This window comes from Drosophila mauritiana, chromosome 2R, assembly GCF_004382145.1.
Source record: "Drosophila mauritiana strain mau12 chromosome 2R, ASM438214v1, whole genome shotgun sequence".
Lineage (NCBI taxonomy): Eukaryota > Metazoa > Arthropoda > Insecta > Diptera > Drosophilidae > Drosophila > Drosophila mauritiana.
The window spans coordinates 20,117,372-20,140,273 of record NC_046668.1 but is presented as its reverse complement, the minus strand read 5'-3'; the positions used below and the strand labels follow the sequence as shown (position 1 = coordinate 20,140,273).

The 22,902-nt window shown below is 44.7% G+C and overlaps 2 protein-coding genes and 1 pseudogene across 3 annotated transcripts; 2 read left to right on the top strand and 1 right to left on the bottom strand.

The window, feature by feature from the left end:
• The first annotated feature begins 990 nt into the window (after positions 1-990).
• Positions 991-11,683, top strand: LOC117137600. Its single transcript, XM_033299117.1, has 6 exons — positions 991-1,065; positions 2,344-3,353; positions 3,426-4,563; positions 4,651-9,705; positions 9,772-9,887; positions 9,952-11,683. The coding sequence occupies exons 1-6, from the start codon at positions 1,008-1,010 to the stop codon at positions 11,512-11,514; spliced, it is 8,940 nt and encodes a 2,979-aa protein (XP_033155008.1). The 5' UTR covers positions 991-1,007; the 3' UTR covers positions 11,515-11,683.
• Positions 11,684-12,195: 512 nt separating this feature from the next.
• On the top strand, positions 12,196-14,045 carry LOC117137025. 2 transcript variants are annotated; one of them, XR_004459125.1, is made up of 3 exons: positions 12,196-12,535; positions 13,409-13,688; positions 13,789-14,044. XR_004459125.1 is itself a non-coding variant. In XM_033298227.1 (3 exons), exons 1-3 carry the CDS (start codon positions 12,455-12,457, stop codon positions 13,843-13,845), a joined length of 312 nt encoding a protein of 103 aa, XP_033154118.1. In that variant the 5' UTR covers positions 12,196-12,454; the 3' UTR covers positions 13,846-14,045. The 2 variants fall into 2 exon arrangements, 1 of the variants encoding a protein (XP_033154118.1); XM_033298227.1 differs by having other exon boundaries at positions 13,515-13,688; positions 13,789-14,045.
• Positions 14,046-19,950: 5,905 nt separating this feature from the next.
• On the bottom strand, positions 19,951-20,930 carry LOC117137256 (annotated as a pseudogene).
• Positions 20,931-22,902: the final 1,972 nt, after the last annotated feature.

Sequence of the window (22,902 nt, the reverse complement as noted above, 5' to 3'; positions counted from 1 at the left end):
ATTTCATAGAATCAAATTGGGATATCTTTAAACAGGATCTACTAAAAATCCAAAGTAACTTACTTATTTTCTATTTTTACCTGTTTGAGATTATTTTTTGGTGTTGAAAAATGAGAAGCTTACGAGATAACTAACAAATTGGGTTATTCCGATAGCAAAATCTATAATCAATTAATAAATTTTATTCACTCATGACTCATTAGTTACGAGTATGTTTCTCATTCATTTTTTACGTGAATCATGTTGAACATTTATTTGTTTGTAACTACTAACTTTGAGGTGACTTCGTGACATTATAAAATTGATTGCCTAAAGTCCAATAGGGAGCTATAATAATATGCAAAAGCGGTATTAGATTAAGTTCTTAGAAATAGCCTTTGCCTCTATCTGGGGTTTTCCAAAACTATTTGATTTACAACTGTGAAATGAGCGCCATGATTTGACAATAACTATCGAATAATCGAACTGACCATCGACTTTTGAAGCTTTAAGCCATTTCCCTTCGCAGATAGTTATTAAGGTGCTTTGAACTGATACGAATCTTCGCAAAACTAGCAGTATATGAAGAAATATTTCAGGGGGGCCCCCATTTGGCGGCTTTAAATGGCAGAAGTCCTCTAATCAGCCAACATATATTTCGGCTGTCCGTTGCACAACCTTATCGAGTGGTGTAAAAGTGTTCACGACTCCATTTCGCCTGATTATGGCCGGCTTATCTGGGATAGTTTTTGTTGCTTTTTATGTTAATTCCCCTCAATCGGTTATAAATAACGAAGCTTTATCGGCCATATAGCTATGGCAACAGCACCTACAATATAATCGCATTGGTCCCCTAATATAGAGCAATAATCAAACAGCCACGATAGGACCCATCGATCGATCGATTGCTCGAGCTTGTCGCCATTGGAAAATCTATAAAAGGCCTCACATCAGCTAGCTAAAAATTAGTTGCCGGAATCCATTTTTGTGGCTAATACGGAAATACGCGAAGTGGCCCTCAAACGATCATGAAATCTACGGCGGCAGGAGTAGCTTTGCTACTTCTAGTGCTAAATCACTCAAGTGGTAGGTTCGATTTTAAATCAAGGATTAAGATCAATGTAAAGTGAAAGTGATCGTGATGGTTAAAGTGAAAAAATAGCTGAAACTACCGAAAGCTAAGCCACTAAACAGGAATATGTATAAAACACTGAATAAGCGCAGATCCGTTTGGTGTTTTACGTAATGACTTTCTTTAAACGAAATCTATGAAAAATAGTGACGTGAAGGATACGCAAACTGTAAAATAGCAACATATTGTAGCCATACACATTGCTATGTTTCAAACTTAATTTACTTACATAATACATGTAATACTAAACACAACTTACCAGACACGAAATAAATATTCTTTGGGAAATACAATGAACAATAAAGAAAAAATAGAAAAGAAGATTAACGTATCTAATCTACCAAAAGTATCTGCTCGTGTTATTCGCCATCGGACAATGAATATAACAAGTGTACGTCCGTCAATCGCGCCGACATTTATGACTCATACCCATGCTTTTTTATATGGTGTATATAAAACATTTATCTATCTATCAATAAAAACTGCACTTCATGATGTGACATAAGCATGTAACTCTTATTGGTTCAAAGTAAACCCATCCTCATAGTAGTTATTATAGTGTGTTAATAACGTTGCGAAACACCAGCAACCTTAATCGAAATTTTCGAGTGCCTTAACAATCCATTCATTTTGATTTAGGTGGATTAATTCAAGGAAAAGATTAGAAGTTGCTTTTGGACTTTGTATTGAATCCAAAGAAGTGGTTTGAAAACAGTTTGTTGGTGCACACTACATCTAAAACTAATAAATGCATGATTACAATACATTCATACATATTTTATGTAATAAAGGTCCACTTTGCCTTGATATAGTAATCGAAAACCAACTGGAATGACGAACTTTCTCTTTTCAAAAGAACACGCTTCTTAGTAGATTGTGTTTTGCGATCGGTATTGAATTGGCCGTTTTATGGATCAGAAAGCAATTACTAGTTTATTAATTTATTAGCTGATTGCGGAGTAAAAGATCGCAACGATGTGGTAACGGCAGCCTTCAGACATCGGTGGTCATAAATAACGCGAAATTCGATTATCGTGCGGCCCATAAACTCTTTAATACGTAACAAGCCGCAGTGTCATTAATTATACGTTTATCAACGTATTTTCCAGCATGGATTTGGCTTACTTGCTGAAATTAAGGGCGAGTGGATTAGGTTTATTTGCACTCAGAATTACTTGGCTGTTGATCGTGTTATAGCATAGTAACATAGTAGTGTTATCTATTATTTGCAGATGCTTATACCCACAACTGGCATTCGGGCCCCATCAATTGCTACGAGTGTTCCACACTCGATGAGTGCTCTGCAGGATCTGGAGCCCTGCGAAAATGTCTGGGTAACGATGGCCAAAGTTGTGTGGCCATCTTCAACAGCGATGGTGCTGTGATTGAGAGAGGGTGCAGCGACAACTTAGCATCCGTTTGCACGGAAAGCGGCGATAATTGCTATGAGTGCCGATCCCACGGATGCAACTCCCTGAAAAGCAAGGAGAATTTGCTGGATTGCGTGGTTTGCGATGCCCAGAGCGATGATAACTGTGTCTTCGACATTGAACTTGTGACCGAGAGAAGGAAGTGCAACCAACAATGTATTACAGCACTTTACCCCACAAATAGTGAAGTGGGTGCTCCGTTGGAATTGGTTCGCAGTTGTTTGGATGATCTGGATCTGGACGATCGAGAGGCCTGTTCCGAAGGATCCCTCGAAAACTGCGTTGCCTGCAGTACGGCAAGCTGTAACACAGTGGATTTGGGTGTCCGTGGAAGCTGTAATGTCTGCAAAGGAGATTGCAGCAATCCCCAATCGAAAACCTGCCGAGCTGTCCCATCTGGGAATAAGCCAGAGAGCTGCTTCATCGAAATCGATGCATCCGGAGCTATCTACGAAATGGGATGCCTAAGTCAATACAATGTGAGCGATGTTACCCTCATGGAAACCAACAAGCAGTTGTGGTACTGCACTGGTGACAATTGCAATGTGGAATCTGCTCTGGCAAAACCACAAACATGCAAGCTGTGCAGCTCCCGGACGGATGAGGATTGCGCCGTGGCCCCCGATAATGTGGAAACGAATACGCTGTGCGAAAGTCTCGTGAACACCGATTGCTATTCAAGGATCCTGGAAAATGGACACACGGAGAGGGGCTGCCTGACCAGCTTGGAGGGTGAGGATTACCTGGACTGCCTCAAGGACAGCAATAGCACCAAGTGCAGCAGATGCACAGGAGAGTTGTGCAACGAGCTGGTGGGTTTTTTTTTTCAAATGGAATTGGATATTTTATGAGCTTTCTATATCTATTTAATTTATGTATTGCAGCTCCAACCCACGGAGCGACTGAGCTGTCAGATTTGCGATTCCGGTAAAGATGCCTCCTGTGAAGGAACGCCCTCCGCCTCTGCCCTCTGTCTTCTGCACACTCCCAACCAGCAGTGCATAACTGTTATAGATCTCTTGGGTAACACTCAACGTGGATGCAGTGCATCCGTGGAGTGTGAGTCCAGTAACCCGAAAAAGTGTGAGGTCTGCTCTGGAGACGATTGTAATACTGGAAACCTGAAGAGGTTGGAAGATGGACAGCCAGGGCTGTGGGGACAGAATTTGCCTCTAAGCTGCCAGAGCTGTTCTGATGCCACCAGTTGTGCCGCCAGTGATCTTTCGAATACAACCTGCTCAAGTAACTCCGACTATTGTGTGACAGTATTCGGTGCGAATGGATCTGTGTCGGCTAAGGGTTGTAGCCAGGAGGTTGAGCAGACCTGGGCCAGTTACTGTGATGCCAATGGCGGAAGCTGCCACAATTGCAACTCCAATGGATGCAACAGTGCCACATCCTTGGACAGCTACACCGAATGCATCTACTGCGACTACGAGAACGAAGATTGTGCCACCAATGCCGCAAACGTAAAGTCCCGCCGCCTTTGTAATGGCCAGTGCTTTACTGGTTCCCGCAGGAGATCCAGTGAGAACTTCATTTTCGACACTGTGCGAGGATGTTTGGATGACAAGGATCCGGAGGATCAGGCAGCCTGCATTGCTGGCACCGATACGGCATGCATAGCCTGCTCCGGAGCCAACTGCAATGTGGAGAACATATCCGAAATCTCACAGTCCTGCTACAAATGCTCAGGATCCGATTGCGATGACCCGAAGGCCAGCAACTGCAGCCAGTACAGTCCCGATGATCGTTGCTATATCCTCTTCGACTATAATGCAGATATCAGGGGCATGGGCTGCCAGTCCGATTTGGATGAGGAGTATGTGGATGAAAACTTCCACTCTCTCCTGTTCTGCGATGACAACGACTGCAACTTCTTCGATATTCTACCAACCCCACACGAGTGTATCGTCTGCGATTCTTCTGAAGATCCCAACTGTGCTACGGATCCTTCAAAAATCACATTAATTGGAAATTGTGGAGTCCTACCGTATACCAGCTGTCAGACACGCATCATAAGTGAGTATTTCTTACTATATAAATCCAATTTTATTCTCAAATGTCATACCTTGAATTAATGGGGTAATCCTCTTTTGTGTTTCATAGATGGCAGAACTCAGCGTAGTTGCCTGAGCAGCTTAGAACGTGAGAATTTGCAGGAGTGCCTCGATGGAACAGGAAACTGTGTGGTTTGCACTGGCGATCGCTGTAACGTCGATATATATCCCGCGGATCGTCGTCGTTGTCAGCGCTGCAACTCAGTCACCGATCCCACGTGCTCATCTGCTCCCGATGCATCCGAGGTGTGTCCCTACTATCTGGAAAACGAAGGATGCAGTGCCAAGTTGGTGGATGGAGAAACCTATCGTGGTTGCCAGCGGGAGTTCACCTGCGACGATTCCGACAAGCAGCACTGCCGTCTGTGCTCAGGCAAGGACAATTGCAATGTGGCGGATCTGTTCAACTCCAACATTGGATATCCGAGCAAGTGGCTAACTCCGCCAGTTAATTGCTATTCCTGCAACGGCACCGATTGCCAGGGAGCCAGCTCGGGCACCTTACGCAAGTGTACTGGTAATGATGAGCAGAATTGCGGCACCGTTTTTGATGCCTCTGGTTCGGTGATCTTCCGTGGTTGCTCGGACACACTCTACGAGGATGCTGAGCTGCTTCAATACTGCGATGAAAACTCGGCCAACTGCAAGTTCTGCAAGTCCAGCGGTTGTAATAACGCCAAGGAGTTGAGCACCTATGTGGATTGCCTGTTCTGCGATGGAAGCGATGAGGCCGAATGCGTCCGAAAAGTGGGCGATATAACCCGAACTTTGTCCTGCCAGGGCAGCTGCCTAACTGGCCTGTATCCCCGCAATCGATCGGAGGCCAATCCTGTTTACGATCTGGCTCGCGGCTGTTTGGACGACCTCGATTACGATGATCGTGAGGCATGCTCTGCCGGAACCCTGGAGAACTGTGTTTCCTGCTCGGGCGCCACGTGCAACAAAGCTGATGTTCCCGAGGATCGTCTCAGCTGCAATGTCTGTGAGGATGCCGCCTGTGAAACACTTACCAGTAAACTTTGTTTGGGATATCGATCCGGAGATCAGTGCTATATACATGTGGGCGATCGCGCTATCAAGGCCATGGGTTGTGCCACCGACTTGCAGGATTCGTTCCTGTTAACCAATCGCAGGGACCTCTATCTCTGCTCCGGCGACGATTGCAATACAAAGGATAAGCTGAATTTGAATGGCGTTTCGTGCAAGGTCTGTAATTCTACTTATGATGATGGATGTGTTGCAGGAGTCACGGTCTCGGCTACTGTTTGCGAACACTACATCAATCCCGAGTGTTATAGTTATCTGAATGAGGAAGGCGTTTTGCTGCGTGGTTGCCTTATGGATACCAATGATGAACTGTTCGATGAATGCTCCAGCGCTGGCAGCACCAACTGTACCATTTGCAGCACGAATAATTGCAACAACGACGTGTATCCCTCAAATTGGCTGACTTGCTTGCGTTGCGACTCCGCCAGCGATGCGGATTGTGCCCTGAATCCGACGAGCTATTCGAGCTACTGTCGCACCTATTCCGAGGATGATGCCTGTGTGACTTCTCTGTCCAACGGTCGTACCCGTCGTGGCTGCCAATCGGAGCTGAATTGCGATGCATCTCAGGCGGGTAGCTGCCGAGTGTGCTCCGGAGCCAACTGCAACACTGTGGATCTTCAGTCGAGCTACGTTGGTGAGCCAGGAAAGTGGACGGATCTTCCGCTGAGCTGTCACGTTTGTAGCGATGCAGCCAGTTGTGCGTCAGTGGGTACGGAAACCACGAAGTGTGAGGGTAACAACAAGCAGACGTGCTCGACGGTTTTCAATTCCGAGGGTCAAGCGGTGGCCAGAGGATGCAGTGACGCTGTCTTGGCTGCCAACTTGGACTACTGCGATTTGAACGGAGACAAGTGCGTACAGTGTAAGTCGGATGGATGCAATAATGCCGTCTCCTTCGACTCCTATGTGGATTGCTACTTCTGTGATGCCGAGGATGATGTGAACTGCGCATGGGAGAAGCCAGAAAGTACCAGAAAGTGCCAGGGTCAGTGCATGACGGGATTGTATCCTCGCAGCTCATCCTGGGACTCCGCACTGCTGCCCACTCGCGGATGCCTGGACGACTTGAATGAAGCGGAACGAACATCCTGCGCAGCGGGAACTCATTCCAATTGCACCGCCTGCACTGGATCGCTCTGCAATGGAGAAGATGTCATTGCGAATCCCCTGGAGTGCTACACTTGCAAAGACCCGTTCTGTGAAGACCCGACAACAGCGAAGTGTGTGGCCTACCGGGAGAATGACCAATGCTATTTGGCTTACGACGACTCTGGGGTGGTGGCCATGGGCTGCGCCAGTGAGTTTGAAAAGCAAGTTATCAAGGAGCTGGTGGCCCAGCAACGTTTGCTTCTGTGCTCCGGACAAAAGTGTAACGAATACAGCATTACACCCGATCCCAACACTTGTCTGCAATGTACCTCTACGGATGATCCTCGATGTGCCACCAACCCGAACCAGTTGACCACTACCAATATTTGTTCCCAGATTCCCTACACAGAGTGTGTTACCCAGATTGATAGTCAGGGTAACACCATTCGTGGTTGCATGTCCAGTTTGGGTGGAGACGATTTCTACGAGTGTCTCACTGGCGATGGAAAACTCTGCGAAACGTGCACTGGAGACCGTTGCAACGGCTTATCCGTATTCCCCGCCGAACGTAGGAAGTGTTATCAGTGCGATTCCACCAGTGACCCCAACTGTGCCGCCTCACCAGCTACTCTTACAAGCACTGTGTGCCCCATTTACTCCCAGGACGAGTCCTGTGTAACCACATTGTTGAATGGCATTACGCACCGAGGATGCAGTTCGTCACTCACCTGCTCAGATCCCTCCGATTCCAGGACGTGCCGCGTCTGCAGTTCCGCCGATGGTTGCAACACCATTAACCTTGAGAAAATTGGCGAGGATGGCTTGCCTGGAGCATGGCAAGAGGTCCCCATTGAGTGTCTGGCGTGCTCGGGAACAGATTGTGCTTCTGGTGGAGGTACCCTAACGAAGTGCTCGGGATATGATAACTGTGTGACCGTGTTCAGTGATTCCGGTTCAGTTACTCAAAGAGGTTGCTCAGAGTCCGTCTTCGAGGAGTCCGACTACTGCGATGAAAATCCCGCCTACTGCCCCCGTTGTAATTCCAATGGCTGCAACACTGCCGACTCCCAGGATAAATATGTGGAATGCATCGTTTGTGATTCCAGTGTGGACTCGAATTGTGTTAGTGATCCCACACAGATCACGAAGACACGCCAGTGCCATGAACGTTGTGTCTCTGCCTTCTTGCCCCTCTTCAACGAAACTGAGGATCCCAGCTATGCGCTAATCCGCAATTGCTATGATGACTTGGAAAAGGAGGATCGTGATGCCTGCACAGCCGGTAGCAAGAGGTTCTGCGCCACTTGTGAAGGAGCCAAGTGCAATTCCGAGGACTTAGTGGCCAGCCGGCATAGCTGTTTGGTATGCCAGGGAGATGAGTGCCAGAGTCCAAAAGCTAGCAGTTGCTCCAATTACAGGGAGCACGATGAGTGCTACATTCAGTTCGATGAGGAGAGGTCGATCACCTCGCTCGGCTGTCTGAGTGAATTGAGTCACGACGATATCTATCTGCTGAAGCGCTCCAAGAGATTGCTGACTTGCAGCGATAACGATTGCAACACCATTGAATCCGTGCCAGAAACTCAGACTTGCACTCTGTGCAGCTCGCGTACCGAGGCCAACTGTGCGATAAGTCCCATAAGTGTCGTTTCATCCACAGATTGTACCTTGGGTGGCTTCCCTGAATGCTATTCCCGTGTCCTGTCCGATGGTAGCACAGAGAGAGGTTGTCTCTCCAGCTTGGAGGACGACGACTTCCTCTCGTGCTACAACAGCACCTCTGCCTCGTGCAACTCCTGCCAGGGAAATAAGTGCAACCAACTGGTTTACCCCAGTAATCGCCGATCCTGCCACGTCTGCAACTCCGGAACGGACGCCAATTGTGAAAGCAACCCCAGTAGCCTTACCGTGTGCTATCTGTACGATGCAGATGACCAGTGTGTGACCAATCTGAGGAATGGAGTGACCTACAGGAACTGCGCCACCTCGCTTAGTTGCGAGGCGAATGCCAAGACCTGTGTCTACTGCGAGGGCGATGGATGCAATCAGATCGATTTGGCCGCCAAGTCCGATGACAATATTGGAAAGTGGCAAGATCTTCCTCTGGAGTGTCTTACCTGCGAGGGTACCGGCTGCCAGGAGGAGGAGATTGCCTCGGTCAAGTGCCAGAACAACAACGAACAGGACTGCCTGACAGTGTTTGGATCAGATGGAGCCGTGACCAGACGCGGCTGCCAGGATGAGGTCGAGGCGGATGCCACCATCTCCACATATTGTGGTACCAACGCCGGCAGCTGTCCTTCTTGCAAGTCCAACAACTGCAACAATGCCACTGCCCTGAGTCAGTACACCACCTGTATTTACTGCGACTCCTACAAGGATTCCTCCTGCTTGTGGGATCCTACAAGTGCCAGCCACAGAACTCGTCAGTGCCAGGGCCAGTGTATGACTGCTCTGTATGGCAGCGCAGATGCTGGCTTGGATCTCATCCGAACCTGTTTGGATGATAAGGAGGCGTCTGACCAGCTGACCTGTGCCAACGGCTCTGATTCCACCTGCGCCGCCTGCAGCGGTGACTCCTGCAACGTCCAGAGTTTGCCCGAAGACCGCCTGAGCTGTTACACCTGCGAGGGCGACGAGTGTGAGGATCCACAGCCCAAGACCTGTGCCATCTACAAGCCCGAGGATAGCTGCTTCCTGTGGGTGGACGAAGAGAACGATCTGAAGCAACTCGGCTGCCTGAGCTCCTTCCGCAACCAGGATCTGGAGGCCATTATCAAGACGAAGCGCATTTCCGTCTGCAATGGCACCAACTGCAATGTTCCCCAACTCCAGTCCCCCGTGCGATGTGCCGTCTGCGACTCTCGCGAGGATTCCTCTTGCGCCACCGATGCCCAGGCCATTGGAACCTTCAGCACCTGCAGTCAGTTGCCCCACACAGGATGCTTCACCAGATTGGAGAATGGTACGTTTGAAAAGAAGGCTTTTAGTCAAATATTTCTTTAATCCATCCATATATACTGTTTCCTAGATGGTTCAACCCAACGTGGCTGCCTGTACGATCTCGGCCAGACTGATTTTGCCTCGTGTCTTCTAGGAAGCGATGCCAACTGTACCGTGTGTTCGGTCGATGGATGCAATCGTGAGGTAAATAAACAACAAAAAGAAACATTTAAACTTAAAATGATCTAAATATTGTCCCATTTCTAAGGTCTTCCCGGCTGATCGCCAAGTGTGCTACTCCTGCACCTCTGCGGATGACTCCAGTTGTGAATCGGATCCCTCGTATACCTTGGCATGTCCGTGGGTCAGCGACACTGAGACATGCAAGACCCTTCTTTCCGGAAATGTCACAACCCGCGGTTGCAGCAGCATCGTCGAGTGCGATTCCAGTGACTTCCGAAACTGCCGCAGTTGTTCAGGCAGCGAGTGCAATGCCATCGATTTGGCCAACCGGGTGGACGATGGTCAGCACGGTTTGTACCAGGACTTGCCCCTAAAGTGCCACTCTTGTGTGGGCGAACACTGTCTGAGTTCGCTGGGACCTGCGGTTACTTGTTCGCTGAATCCCGAGCAGGATTGTAAGACTGTCTTTGAGGCTGATGGCGTGTCGGTGAGAAGGAGAGGTTGCTCAGACGATGTGGATGACTACGAGGATCGCTATTGCCGAAAGAATCCTGCTTTGTGCTTCACCTGCAAGTCGAACGAGTGCAATGACGCCTGGTCCACGGAGGAGTATGTGAGCTGTACCTTCTGCAATTCGGCCAACAGATCGAGCTGTATCACCGATCCCAAGGAATCCGACCTGAGCAAGCGCAGTTGCAAGGGTCAGTGCTTGGTGGCTCTGATTGGAGAGGATTTGATTCGATCCTGTTTGGACGACAAGGAGCTGTATGACCGCTCCGATTGCAGCACCGACGAGAGTGGTACTAACTGTGCCACCTGCTCCGGCGCAGAATGCAATACCTTCTCGTATCCGGCTGATCGACTTAGTTGCCACACCTGCTCGGATGCCACATGTTCGAGCAGCCAGTCCCAAGCCTGTTTGGCCTACAAAACGAATGACTACTGTTTCGCCAAGTACGCCACTGATGGCAAGGTGGAGCTGATGGGTTGTGCTAGTAGCCAGAATAGCTCCAGCTTGGAGCAGTGGCAGGAGGGCAATCTGTTGTACTCCTGCCAGGGCAGCGAGTGCAACGAACTGAGCCGACTGCCCGCGGAAGGAGAGTGTCTGTCCTGTGATTCCAGCAAGACCTTGGAGTGCGCCCAGGATCCCACAGCTGTGCTGACCACCATTACCTGTCATGCCCCCAACTCCGATTGTATCACTCGTCTGGCGAACGGACATACGCACCGTGGATGCAGGAGTGAACTGAGCTCTACCGAAAGCAGCAGCTGTGTGGCGGATGGCACCTGCTCCGCTTGCTCCGGAGCCAAGTGCAACGTCGAGATCTTCCCCAACAATCGACGACGCTGCTACATCTGCAACTCCATTGATGACCCACTTTGCGCCCAGCATCCCAGCAGTTTGGCCGTGTGCCCAATTTACGAGGCAAACGACGTATGTGTCACATCCTTCAACAACGGTCTCCTGCGGCGCGGATGTGCCAGCGAATTGGAGTGCGAGATCGACAATGAGGATCACTGCAACAAGTGTTCCACGGATGGTTGCAACACGATCGAACTTACGGGTTCAGCCGGCGGACTGTCCGGATTGGGATTGGGTCTCACCCTCATCGTCGCCTGGCTGATCAGCTCAACTCAGCGACTGTAGGATATTTCCTAAGAACAAAAACCTTCCAGTTCCATTTCCGCCATCTAGTTAAGTAGATTTATATAGAGTATGCTTATGTAATTAGATTGCTGTGCTGAGCGCGATGGGTCGTTTGGACTCGTCGCTCGATCTACCAACGATTTGTAAATAAACCAAACGATAATATCGAACAATTTAAATGGTTCTCAACTTCTTAGCTTACTTAAAGAAAGCAATTACGTTGAAAGGACTTTTGAAACTGAAAGACCGGGTAATTATGTACTGCAGTGCAACTATAATATCGTTTTCTTTGTGGGTCTCTTTACCGTTCGGAAAATTGCAAAACAAAGTATTTTTCAGTGTATATACATTTAAGTTCCCTATTTATTTTACATTATGCCCTGTCCACACTTGGTTGCTCTGTTTGGAAAGCCTTAACGCCTGTCTACCTTGGAACGCCTTCAGTTTCCACGACTTTTCTCCGCTGAGATATGCCAGACAGATTTTCCCCTTTACCGACCCACTATTTCCACGTCAATTTTTCGCTCGAATAAAGTTGAAAAGTGAAATTGCCTCTCCTCCCGAGAAGCCAAAAAACAATGGAAGGGAAAAAAGTTGCCAAGAAATTGCGAAACGCAGCCATTGGAAATAAAATGCAAATGCAGAAGGCGATGCGTTGTGTGTTGCTTTAGTGAAGTTTAAAGCAAATTGAAATTCGTTCGGCATAACAAAGGAACGAAGAAACGCACAACTTAATCCAGACTCCTGCCGAGAAATACAGTTTTGTCGTCCAAAAATTGCCATCAAGATTGGGAGCCAATGAAAAGACAACTTTCTGTGGCGGAAAAGTTGCCGCAAGTCCATTTGATTTGCTTTTAATTGCCGGCTTTTTGGTCCGACCAGCGATAAGCAATTGCGTTTTAGATTTATAGCGAGCAATTAAGTGGTTGACAACGATTTAATGGCAAATTACACAATAACCACAAGACATGTAGGCGGTTACTGGAAAGATTCGAAACGAGTCCGGAAACTGGAGGGAGTCGTGAGTAATGCGAATTAAATGAACTTATTGATGGCTCACTTGGTCATCAAGGAACTAAAAGACTTTTGACTAACCAGAAATTGTTGGTGATGTATGCCATTTTGGTTTTGGATTAAAATCTAAAAAAATGTGCTTTTAGCCAGCTTAAGTCGCTTAAGTCAGTTAATATCTTTCTGTTACATTGCTTGCTTTAAACTCCTTTGATTGCTTATAAAACACGTTGGTCAGCAGAAAATCATTCCTTCCTTTCCAAATATCCTGACTATATATTTTATCCGATCGTGACGTTGTTTCTTTTCAGTTATCACAGTCCACAGGACCAAAAGTCTTTGCGGAATTTATAGATTACACGTATTCATCGATCACTTTGTAAAGTCGACAACCTGTTGTTTTTTATTTGCTATCGCCTTGCAGCTGTCACAACAAACTGCCCGTTAAACCAAACTGCAAGTTGACCAATTTATTTCGCCGCGTCTATCACGTCCTCTAACTCGGTTTTCCAGCCATTTTCCCGCGTTTTCCCCGCTGTTACCAACTTTGGTTCGCTGACAGCGACAGCCGCTTTTAAAATCTATTAGTTGGCCAACTGCCGGGCAACAAGGAAAACAGCAACAACCATTTCCACTGTAGGAAGCCTGTTTTCGGCGCCAGAGCAAACAAAATTTAATAAACCGCTTGCCGGCTTCCAGTTCGCTGTGAGTTATGTGCCACAAAATAAATTATTTTCGGGTTTGTCATTTGATTAAAATGTTTGAGCGCCGAGCCAATGGCAAATTAATTGCAGCCCTGTTTCGTGGTGTGTGGCAAATAGCCACATAGTCCTGTTTGAACCAAAAATAACTTCGATATTTAAAACATTTCATTTTATTTCAGCTCGATACATTATTATTTCTGAAAAACAGGGAGCTTTTTACTTACCCGATCTTCGTGACATTTGAATTGCAGCCTATATGTATTGTATCTCCCCTTTGATTTCAAGGGAATTCAATTAATTTCCGCAACAACTCGTTTCTGCCCCAACTGTCACTTCAATTTGCTGGAGGAGATTGCCACATATGTGGACTGCAGAAATGGAGGGCAGGAAACACGGAAAGTAGACAGTGCAACATTCGGGAATCCCACTCGTCATCTTCAGCGTTCCTGGATGTCTGAGGTGCGTACGTGTCTGTGGCATTTTATTAGGTTTCGATGGACTTGCATCGTGTCCGAAGGAAATTAAAATATTTCGAGCGGTAAATTCAATTTACTTTCAGCGCAAATATGGACAGACAGAGGGACGGACCGACATGGCCAGATCAACCCGGCTATAGATCACAGGTGCACTTTCTTCAAGCTGTTTCATACTTTTCAAAATATTTAACATAGTTTATCCAAGAGTGAAGTGTAAAAGAACCTACATGTGCCATTTAAACCAAATCCAGACAATTGAATTTTTTCTGCCACAACACACACACATAGAGATAGAACCTCGCATGCGAGATTATTGTTTTATGGAGCCAGGGCATTATTTAAATTGAATTTTTGCAAAATTAACTCGATTGTGCTACAAAGAGAGGAAAACAGAGTGCACATTTATATTCAATGTTGGTCTATGGGCTTATGCGATATTTATTTATGGCCGCCAACTTGTTTGTTGTCCCTGCGCCCTATTGCCTTCCCCCAACACCCCGCTCCCTCTTCATTTTCCGTGGGATCCCTAACAGCATTGGGCTTATATTTTATTTATTTTCCTACGGATACAATTGAACAATTGATTCGCGTGCATTCGAATTTGTTACGGGGATTTAAATTGAATGATGTATGGTTACGTGGATTCGTTACAGTTTTTTTCCACGATTTTTTTTGTGAGAGCAGTGAATTTTAGAATTAAAATTATGTGCGGACTTTGAAATAAGCGAGTATTTAATATGCTGAAACTACATTTATGAGGAACTATTATGTTATGAGCTTCATTCTTCTATGCGTCTCATGTTCTTCGGTCTATTAACTTTTAAACTGCAACAAATCACGCATACGCAATGTTATCCAAAAAATGCAACCAATTTACATTGCATTTGGCAAACGTTTAACAATTTTTGGCGCATCCCGTCTAGTTGGCACCATTTGGTCAGAACCAAAGAGGAACAAAGCTGAATAAAAGCTAAGAAGACTGGCCGAATTTGATAGTACTGTAAATAAAATACCCTGTAATACCAATGCATTGCTATGTGTAAATGAAATATTCTGTGTATTCATAAAATTTAAACCAAAATTCAAATACAATAAATTGTTGTGCTTTAAAATTAATTATCTTTAATAGTAATATACATAGGTGTTGAACAGTTGTAGTTTTTATTGAAACAATTCGAGTACTGATATCCCCATAATACGTTCTGGTACCCTATGAAAAAAATATAGAAAAATGTTTAAAATATATACAAATAAATTAAGCAATCACATGCAATAAAAACGGACTGAACGCAATGCGGAGTGGAATTTTTGTGTGGCGCCGACCAGGGTTGCCAGGCGCCACGGCGACGAGGCCAACAACCCAGGGCATCGTTTTCCATTAAATCCGTTCTTTTTTCTCCGCTTTTTTGGCGAGAGTTAGATAAATGTAAATAGGAAATGGAATGCATGACTTGCGCTAAAGAAAATGTCTACATTTTTTGCACATCCTTTCTTTTTTTTTTTTTGGTCTGTTGACCCGGTCAATGGTTCACATGTATAAGTTAAACCAAAAAATTGACTGGGGATGAGGTGTGAAAAATTGTGTTAGTTGGACACGCGGTCCGAGGAAGTCATTTCCTTCCATTTTGAAAAGGCTATGGGAGCCAATGCGTACTGTCACGTAAATGCTGCCAGCTTGAGAGAATGCATTATCCTCTAGCCTTTCTCTCTCTAATAAATGGTATTACACCTGAGCACAAGGACATGTAATGCATTTGGATGGCCGCTTAATTAACCGGCACGTTCTCCTGACCCCCAACTGGTGTCAGCTGCTGCAAATATTTGGCATGCGGCACCAACGCTGCATTCCACTTAATTAGCATTTCCTATGTATAAATACCCATTTGTACACAGAGAAGATAAGCAGAGTTAGAGTTAGCCAATGGTTAAGTGAGGAAAATAATATAACCAGTATACGAAATTTCTTTCAGCGCACTTATAATTTAATGAAATGCAAAACACGCACCACTTTCAGTTTAGTTCAACCGTTTAGTGCCTTATTTATGTTGGCAAATGATAAAGTAAATGGCAAGCGATTACATGGGGGTCACATGTTTGGATTCAGTCGGAACGATAATGGCCCAGTGGGGGACTCGAAGTGACTTCAACTATCCACTAACTATGTATTTTTTGCTAAGGCGACGATTTATTGAACCTGCCGACTTATCAGCGACAACAGAACGGAGCCAAATGGAGCAACCCTCGCACTGAGTCAGTTGGTCAAGGCAGCCACCCCCAAAAACAGATCCTGCAGGAAGTGAAGCGCAAACGATGCTGACACTGACACAGATACAGATACAAATACAGATACCGATGGCAGGACTACAACTAAGGGGGCGGATGGATAGATTCTGGAAGGAGTTCCGTTGACTGGTGCCAATTTTCCGTTGATTACAACACTCGACTGTCTTTGACCCCGCACCTTGGGTCAACCCCCCCACTTTCAATCGCTTGACAAGGGTCAAGTAAAAGTTTCAACGGGCAACTAAGGCTAAACTGTTTGCCACCCTTTTGGCCACTCTCTGTTCACTGCTCCAGTTTATTTGTTTTGAACTTTAATTTGTTTAGCTGTCGCCAAAGGCAGAGGAAGGTGTAAATACACCAGAAAGGAAATTGTTCCAAGTGGGTTACACAAGCAGACCTGATTTATTTGGACCGAAACCGAATGGAAAAGACCAGAACTAAAGGAAATCAAACTATCTGTCCGTGACATTTTCAGATATTAAATTGGAAAGATAAGAGAACAGGGATTAGGTTTTCCTTTTGAAACCAATAGCAATGGATGTATTTCATTATGTGTAGTTCATAGACCTGAATCCATTTGCAATTCCTACTTCCAAATTTAATCGTTGCAACTACCATAAACTTGGCTCAATTTTACCAAGAGATACCGAGAGATATATCATATCTTGGCAAAAATGTCCCACAAAACCCAAAGCTCTGCACTAAATCTTCCACACGCAGCAGTTTCGCAGAGTGGGTAGCCTGTGGAAATGGAGACAGACTACTGCCCCATCAGGTTTTTGGCATCGCTGCCAAAATCATACATCAATTTGGGGACATTCATCAGTGCCAGGCCACAAATGTGACATGGACCAGAGGCAGAGGTTTGCGTTTGCGTCTGCCACGCGGAATATTTCGGCACATCGAAAGCCAGACGGGAAAATGGAAAATGGCAAGGCGGCCCGGCCCTCACAGAGGTACATCGCTGCAACATTGTCAAAACAATTAATCATTGATGAAGAAAATGCGCATGGAACCAGCAAATGGCCGCTTGACTGCCTTATTTGTATCGAAATGTCAGAGCGCAGACACCGGAGGACAGAATGTCATGGCCGAGTCTGGCTTGCATTGTGAATTATGTAGGGGACAAGACCACAAATTAGACAAATTTTCGCATGATTATTTCAACCAGTTGTTGGACAAGTAAATTAATTTTCATTCGTTCAACGCCTTCGGGAAATTTCTGAGCTGCATAATGCAAATATCAGATGTTCAGATGGAAATCCAATTAAATGCCGCATTGAATATAATCGATAATTAACCAGACTTCATAACCATAATTTCAACTTAATGATTTTCCCCAATTAATTACTAACTAGGCGATTTTACGAATTATGCTTCAGTGGGGTATAGTTTACAATTTACGTTTTTGTTTTATTAACTACCTCCCCTTCCATCATCAAATAAAATATGAAAAATAATTGTTTTATTGTACTTAACCCATTGAATTTTCTGCGGTTGGCAAGGAAACGCTTCAATTAACCTGTGGTTACGGCGCAGAGAAATTTATGAATTATTGAAAACATCCGTGAAGGAATATCAAGCTGAAAATAATATTGGTCGCAATTTATGACCACAAACTGTGTCAGTTTTTATTTAAAATGGAACACCACCATTCGCTTTAAGGTTGCTAGATATAACAAATACTCTTTTAAATTACTAGGCATTTTCCTTTTTTTAGTTGCCTGATATATTTATTAATTTAACTTATATAAGGAGTATCATTTGTGCCATACTTTTTCAGCCGTTCAGGATCTTTTGGTCCCTTGACTCCACTTGCGGCAATTAAATGAAGCGCGGATTAATTAATTGCGGTTTGCAACTTTATTCTTTTCGGCTTGTTTATTTATAACTTTTGCCTTAATATGTACATATGAAATAAATGCACACAGTTTAAATTAAAGAATTGATTAAGAACTAATAGTTCAGCATTGTTTCAGATTTAACTGAATGCTTTAAGAATCAAGCCAACACATAAGAACAGAAAAACCGGTTTGAGTTCCAATTGATGAGCAATATTTATACATAGATTATTGGCCATTTTGGGTCGTTTGATTATTCAATTTTTACGTAATTTAAATATGTCAACAAACCAGATTTTATAGCACCAATTTATTTATTTCTTTTCTCCCCCGTTTCATGTAATAACGGGTCAGATTTGATGGCTTGTTTACGACTACATTCCCATAGAATTAATGAGTCGTTATGGGAGCATAAAGTATGCAATCGATCGAAACGAGGGCAACTTCCCGATCCCAAGCCAAAAAATCTGAATCACCTGTCGCGCCAGCATACAAATTGTATTTTTTATTTATTTTGTTTGTTTCTATCTCAAGTTTGGGAATGGGAACGCTGATCATCCGAGAGTTACAAGAGCATTTAAAAATTCCATTTAATGTTCCCATACCCATTTCCATTTTGAAGTGCTCGGACCTCCTTGAGTTTTTATGTTTGCTCTTCATGATGGTCAAACAAGCACTCAAAGTGGTTAAGCATGTAACGCCTTTGGTGACCATCTAGGCCAAAAAGGAAAATGACTTGGCTAATTGGTTTTATAGTGAGTTGATTGCTTTATTATGAAAATGTAATATAATAAAAGACATCTTTTGGAGGACTTTTCTTGAAACCCATTTTCATTTTTTATTACTTATAGCTGCCAGCTTGTGTGTGAGCTGTCTGGAATCGCATTACCCTGTAATTAATCCATTATGAAGCCTTGCGTGAGTAGGATCCATTGCATGCCATTCGAGAGTCGCATGCAAATTATTGCAAGTATGTTGAGCATGCCCAAAAAATCATTACACATTTTTAAGCTGTTTTTTGTTCGTGGCATTTTCGTATGAGTCTTTCAACAAGTACAGGTCATAATCGCTGTTTGTGCAAAAAATGCAATCGCGTGCTAGGGTTGCAGCCTGAAACTTGAGACTCCGGCTGTTGCATGCACCTTAAAAAAGTTTTCCTTGCGTGAGCTTTGATGCGATTCTGCTGATTTCCCAGCCAAGGTGTGGAAACTCTTGATCAGATATTCGTGTCTACTTTTGTGGCCTTCTCTTTCGAAACCAACACCGCCACAGACCATAAAAAAAGCAAAAAAAAAGTAAGCTCGGTTTCATTTTCCTTTCGCGAATCCTTTGGGTTGACCGGCAAATGAGAGGTAGCTGTCTGAATGGCCGCAATGAAAAGCGAGTGTGGCGCGCAAATGGAATAACTAATTAAATTTTCAACTGCAAATGAACAGGAGAGCCAGGAGCATTCCAGGATAGTTGAGTTGAGTTGAGTTCAGCTGCGTTGAGTTGCCAGCTTCCCAGTAGTCGACTGGCTACGGCTAACTACCGGCTTAATTAACTTGGCAGATAAAATTTTATGGCAGCCGGTTGCTAACGTGCATAGCAAAACATAATCTATTCGGTGTAATAGCCATTCATGGCTTGAATGGTTGAGTGGCTGAATGGTCGTCGTTGCCCTAATGGTTGTCTATGCAAATATGTTGCAATATCCTCTGCTAGGCACCCCCAACTTTCAGAAAATTTTGTTATGGCGGTACCTCAAAATTTTCCAGTTCTTGGATGTTTTAAAATGTTGTTTTACTTTTTTTTTGCCACACCTTGCGCCACGGCACGCGCATAAATCAAAAGTGAAATTTTTTACACGCACCCAACTGTCTGTGAAAAATTTTCCATTTACATGTGCGCTCGATGTTTTGGCGAAAAACTCGGGGTCAGGTCATGTCAGACAGCCAACGACTGCCCAACAATTTTGTAATTGTTTTTTGCGGCTTGCCGCGGGAAATGTACATCCTTAAAGCCGCCAGTGGAATTAAGAGATCCACTTTTCTGAAATGAAATTATCTTTTAAGCAGCCTATTGTGCAGAGAAATCGCACAAAAAAAAACTGGAAAAACTGCGAAAAAATAAAGAAGAAAATTTGGCTCGTATTAATGTCTTTAATTAATCAACGTTCTCAAACGTTTTAAATCATCGATTCCTTCTTGAGTCTGGGAACAGCAGTCCTAATAACAGTCAAATATGGGGTATCCGAGTTTAGGATATTCAAGTAATCCTATAAACCTATCCTATATATTTCGAATCCAAGTCAATCGTTATCCGTAATTGGGGTATCCAAGCTGTGGGGTATCCGAGTGTAGGGTATCCAAGGGTAGGGTATCCAAGTGTAGGGTATTCAAGTGTAGGGTATCCAAGTGAAGGTATCCAACTAGAGGGTACCAAAGAATGGGGTACCGACGTCTAGAGAACCAAAGTCTAGGGTTCCAAAGTATAGGTTACCAATGTATAGTGTACCAAGGTATAGGGTATCCAAGTATAGGATATCCCCGTGTTGGGTATCCCAGCATATGGGAGCTATTATAATCTGAATCCAATAATAGCTCCAAAAAATGTGTTAGTCGAAAAGTTAATTTTTGCGGTGGCCAGGATTAGCGAGTCCTTGAGCAACGCGATTTCCTAACCACCGTGGTGATCCAAAAATACACGGATAGCCTTATGTCCTCCGCTCGTTTCGCTGACGCCTCCTCTGGCAGTTGGAACAACCGCAGTTCCGGCCAGATCCATTGGAGCAACCGCAACTTACGCCGTCCACCGCAACACTACCATTGGAGGACATCGTTTTTGAGGCACCTTTGGTATTCCTCGATGATGCACTGATCTCGTTCGGATACATGGTAAAACATGGCAGCGACCTGCAAACTAGAATTAACATTCAAGTTCCTACCTTACAGGCGTATTTCCACTTACTTGTCCAACGAAAACTTAAAACACAACTTAAAATTTGGAACAGTTACATGGTCACAAACTCACACCGAAATACAAAAAAGCCGGAAAACATAAAACTATCCCATTTAGGTCTGGTGCTCTGAATAACTCAAGGTGTAATGAGGTATGTGGGTTCAGACCTTTGACGACTGCCAAAATATATTCCACAGGCTACTGGGATTCACAAAAGCTGAATTTAAGATATGTTATAATATGATTATGTACTTATGATGAGTTACTTGTGCACTAGTTGTACTTACTGTTAGTTATAAAAACATTACATATCACCTTTTGATTAATTTTCTCGCCATAATCACTCCTTATAAGGATAGACCCAGCATCGGAGTGGCAATCTGGCTTCATAATCGATTCATATACCCCCAATTTATCACATGCCACCCATCCTTGGTGACTTTTTGCCATGTACCTGCCGGCTGTAATTGGCCGAGCATGAGCTTGGGCTTGTTTAATGAGCGCTTAGTAGTTGGCAACATCTAATGTGCATATTACAATGCCAATTAACATATTTTGCCATCGTGTCCGCCAGAGCCAATCTGCCAGAGCCAGCTCCTCGGTGGAGGGAGGACAGGCTTTCCCGGCAATCAGTCCCAGAGTCACTCTGTTGGTGGTCACGTTTACCGGAGAGTGGGCCTTGCATAATTGCGTCGCCAAGTGCAGGTCCCTTCCTCGGGATCGTAAATAACCCCACTCCCATTAAACATATAGATGTGCTCACACATGCAACTTGTTCGCCCGTTTTTTTTTTCGGTTTTGTCTAGCCGGGGCATTATGCAAATGGCACTTTGTTTTAACTGCGTGCACTGCGGTTGGGCAATGCAACCGACTATGCCTTTGATGGGGCTGCCCACCAGTGATGCTAACGATCTATTAAAATAAAAGTGAAAAATCACCGGGAATTCAATTAAAAGCCCGCGCTTAATTGGCATATTTCATCAAGTTCTGCATACCACAGGGAATTTTCTAAACAATGGTAAATATCGTTATTATATTACCAATATTATATTATACTACCATTATTTGTACCCAAGCGGAGATACCAAATTAATTTCCGAAAAGTTAAATTTTGCATCTCTAGTGCGCAGATTCCGCTGAACTGACATTAGTTCATCATCATCATCATCATCCACAAGCCCATCCAGTCACAACTGCAACTCCATGTAGCTCCACTCGAACTGCATCTGCCTCCAACATTACGCGGACAATTAATATGCCAAGTGTTATGTGTGCGCATACTAATGACTGCTCCAACCGGCGACTCCTCGGGGAGACCTCCTCCGATTTTCCCCGCCTTTCAGGGCAGACCATCGACCATTCATCCATCAATGGCCGGTCATCCAAGTGGCGCAGGCGCAACGGCGCCGCCTCCACAGCCCTACAAGTTGCTTTTAATGATCCAGTGGAATGGGGCTACTTATGGTAAGCCCATGACCAATATGACTCACGACTGGAGTGGACACGTGCGGATGCCACAAGTCGGCTGCATCGTTAATCTCTGCTGGGAGGAAAGTCCAGCCTGACGGTTTCATGTCTTGGGGGAGGTTATTTTTGCTTTTATGACGATTGCTCTTCTCCTTGGGAAGCTAAAAGGGTAATTAATGTTGGAACTCAACAAGGCTTGCTAAAGAAAAATGTAATTTTTGAAATCTTATAAAGAAAAGCAATTTACATACTGAATAAAACTCGAAGCCTTTTGGAATTCTTCTACGTAAGATCACAGTTCTTAACCCACATATCAGCCTGTTTTTAAAACGCCCCAAGCTCCATGAGTCGGCCAAATTGGCAAAGCCAACCACGTAAACGATGTAAATGTAAACAGTGCCACAAATTTATTGTTGTCAGTGGCATTGTTGCTGTTTTTTTATTGTCAGCTGTTATAGCTGTCGACACACAAACACGGAACCAGCCGACCCACAAAATCGCCGAGAAGTAGCCCCAATAATATGAATCAAAAGAAAGTAAAATTACGATGCGTCGCCGAGCGATCGATTGGACGGAAAAGAAGCAAAAAAATTCATTTCAATAAGTTTGAAGCGAGAAAAAAACTTTCGCTACTTCAGTGGCGCAAATTACAACAAAAGCCCACTT

Coding starts and splice junctions, on each gene's coding strand:
- LOC117137600 (XM_033299117.1), top strand. CDS start 1,008: ATGAAATCTACGGCGGCAGGAGTAGCTTTGCTACTTCTAGTGCTAAAT. Junction 4,564..4,650: donor CTGTCAGACACGCATCATAA/GTGAGTATTTCT, acceptor TGTGTTTCATAG/ATGGCAGAACTCAGCGTAGT. Junction 9,888..9,951: donor TCGATGGATGCAATCGTGAG/GTAAATAAACAA, acceptor CCCATTTCTAAG/GTCTTCCCGGCTGATCGCCA.
- LOC117137025 (XM_033298227.1), top strand. CDS start 12,455: ATGGCAAATTACACAATAACCACAAGACATGTAGGCGGTTACTGGAAA. Junction 12,536..13,514: donor TCCGGAAACTGGAGGGAGTC/GTGAGTAATGCG, acceptor TTTGATTTCAAG/GGAATTCAATTAATTTCCGC. Junction 13,689..13,788: donor AGCGTTCCTGGATGTCTGAG/GTGCGTACGTGT, acceptor ATTTACTTTCAG/CGCAAATATGGACAGACAGA.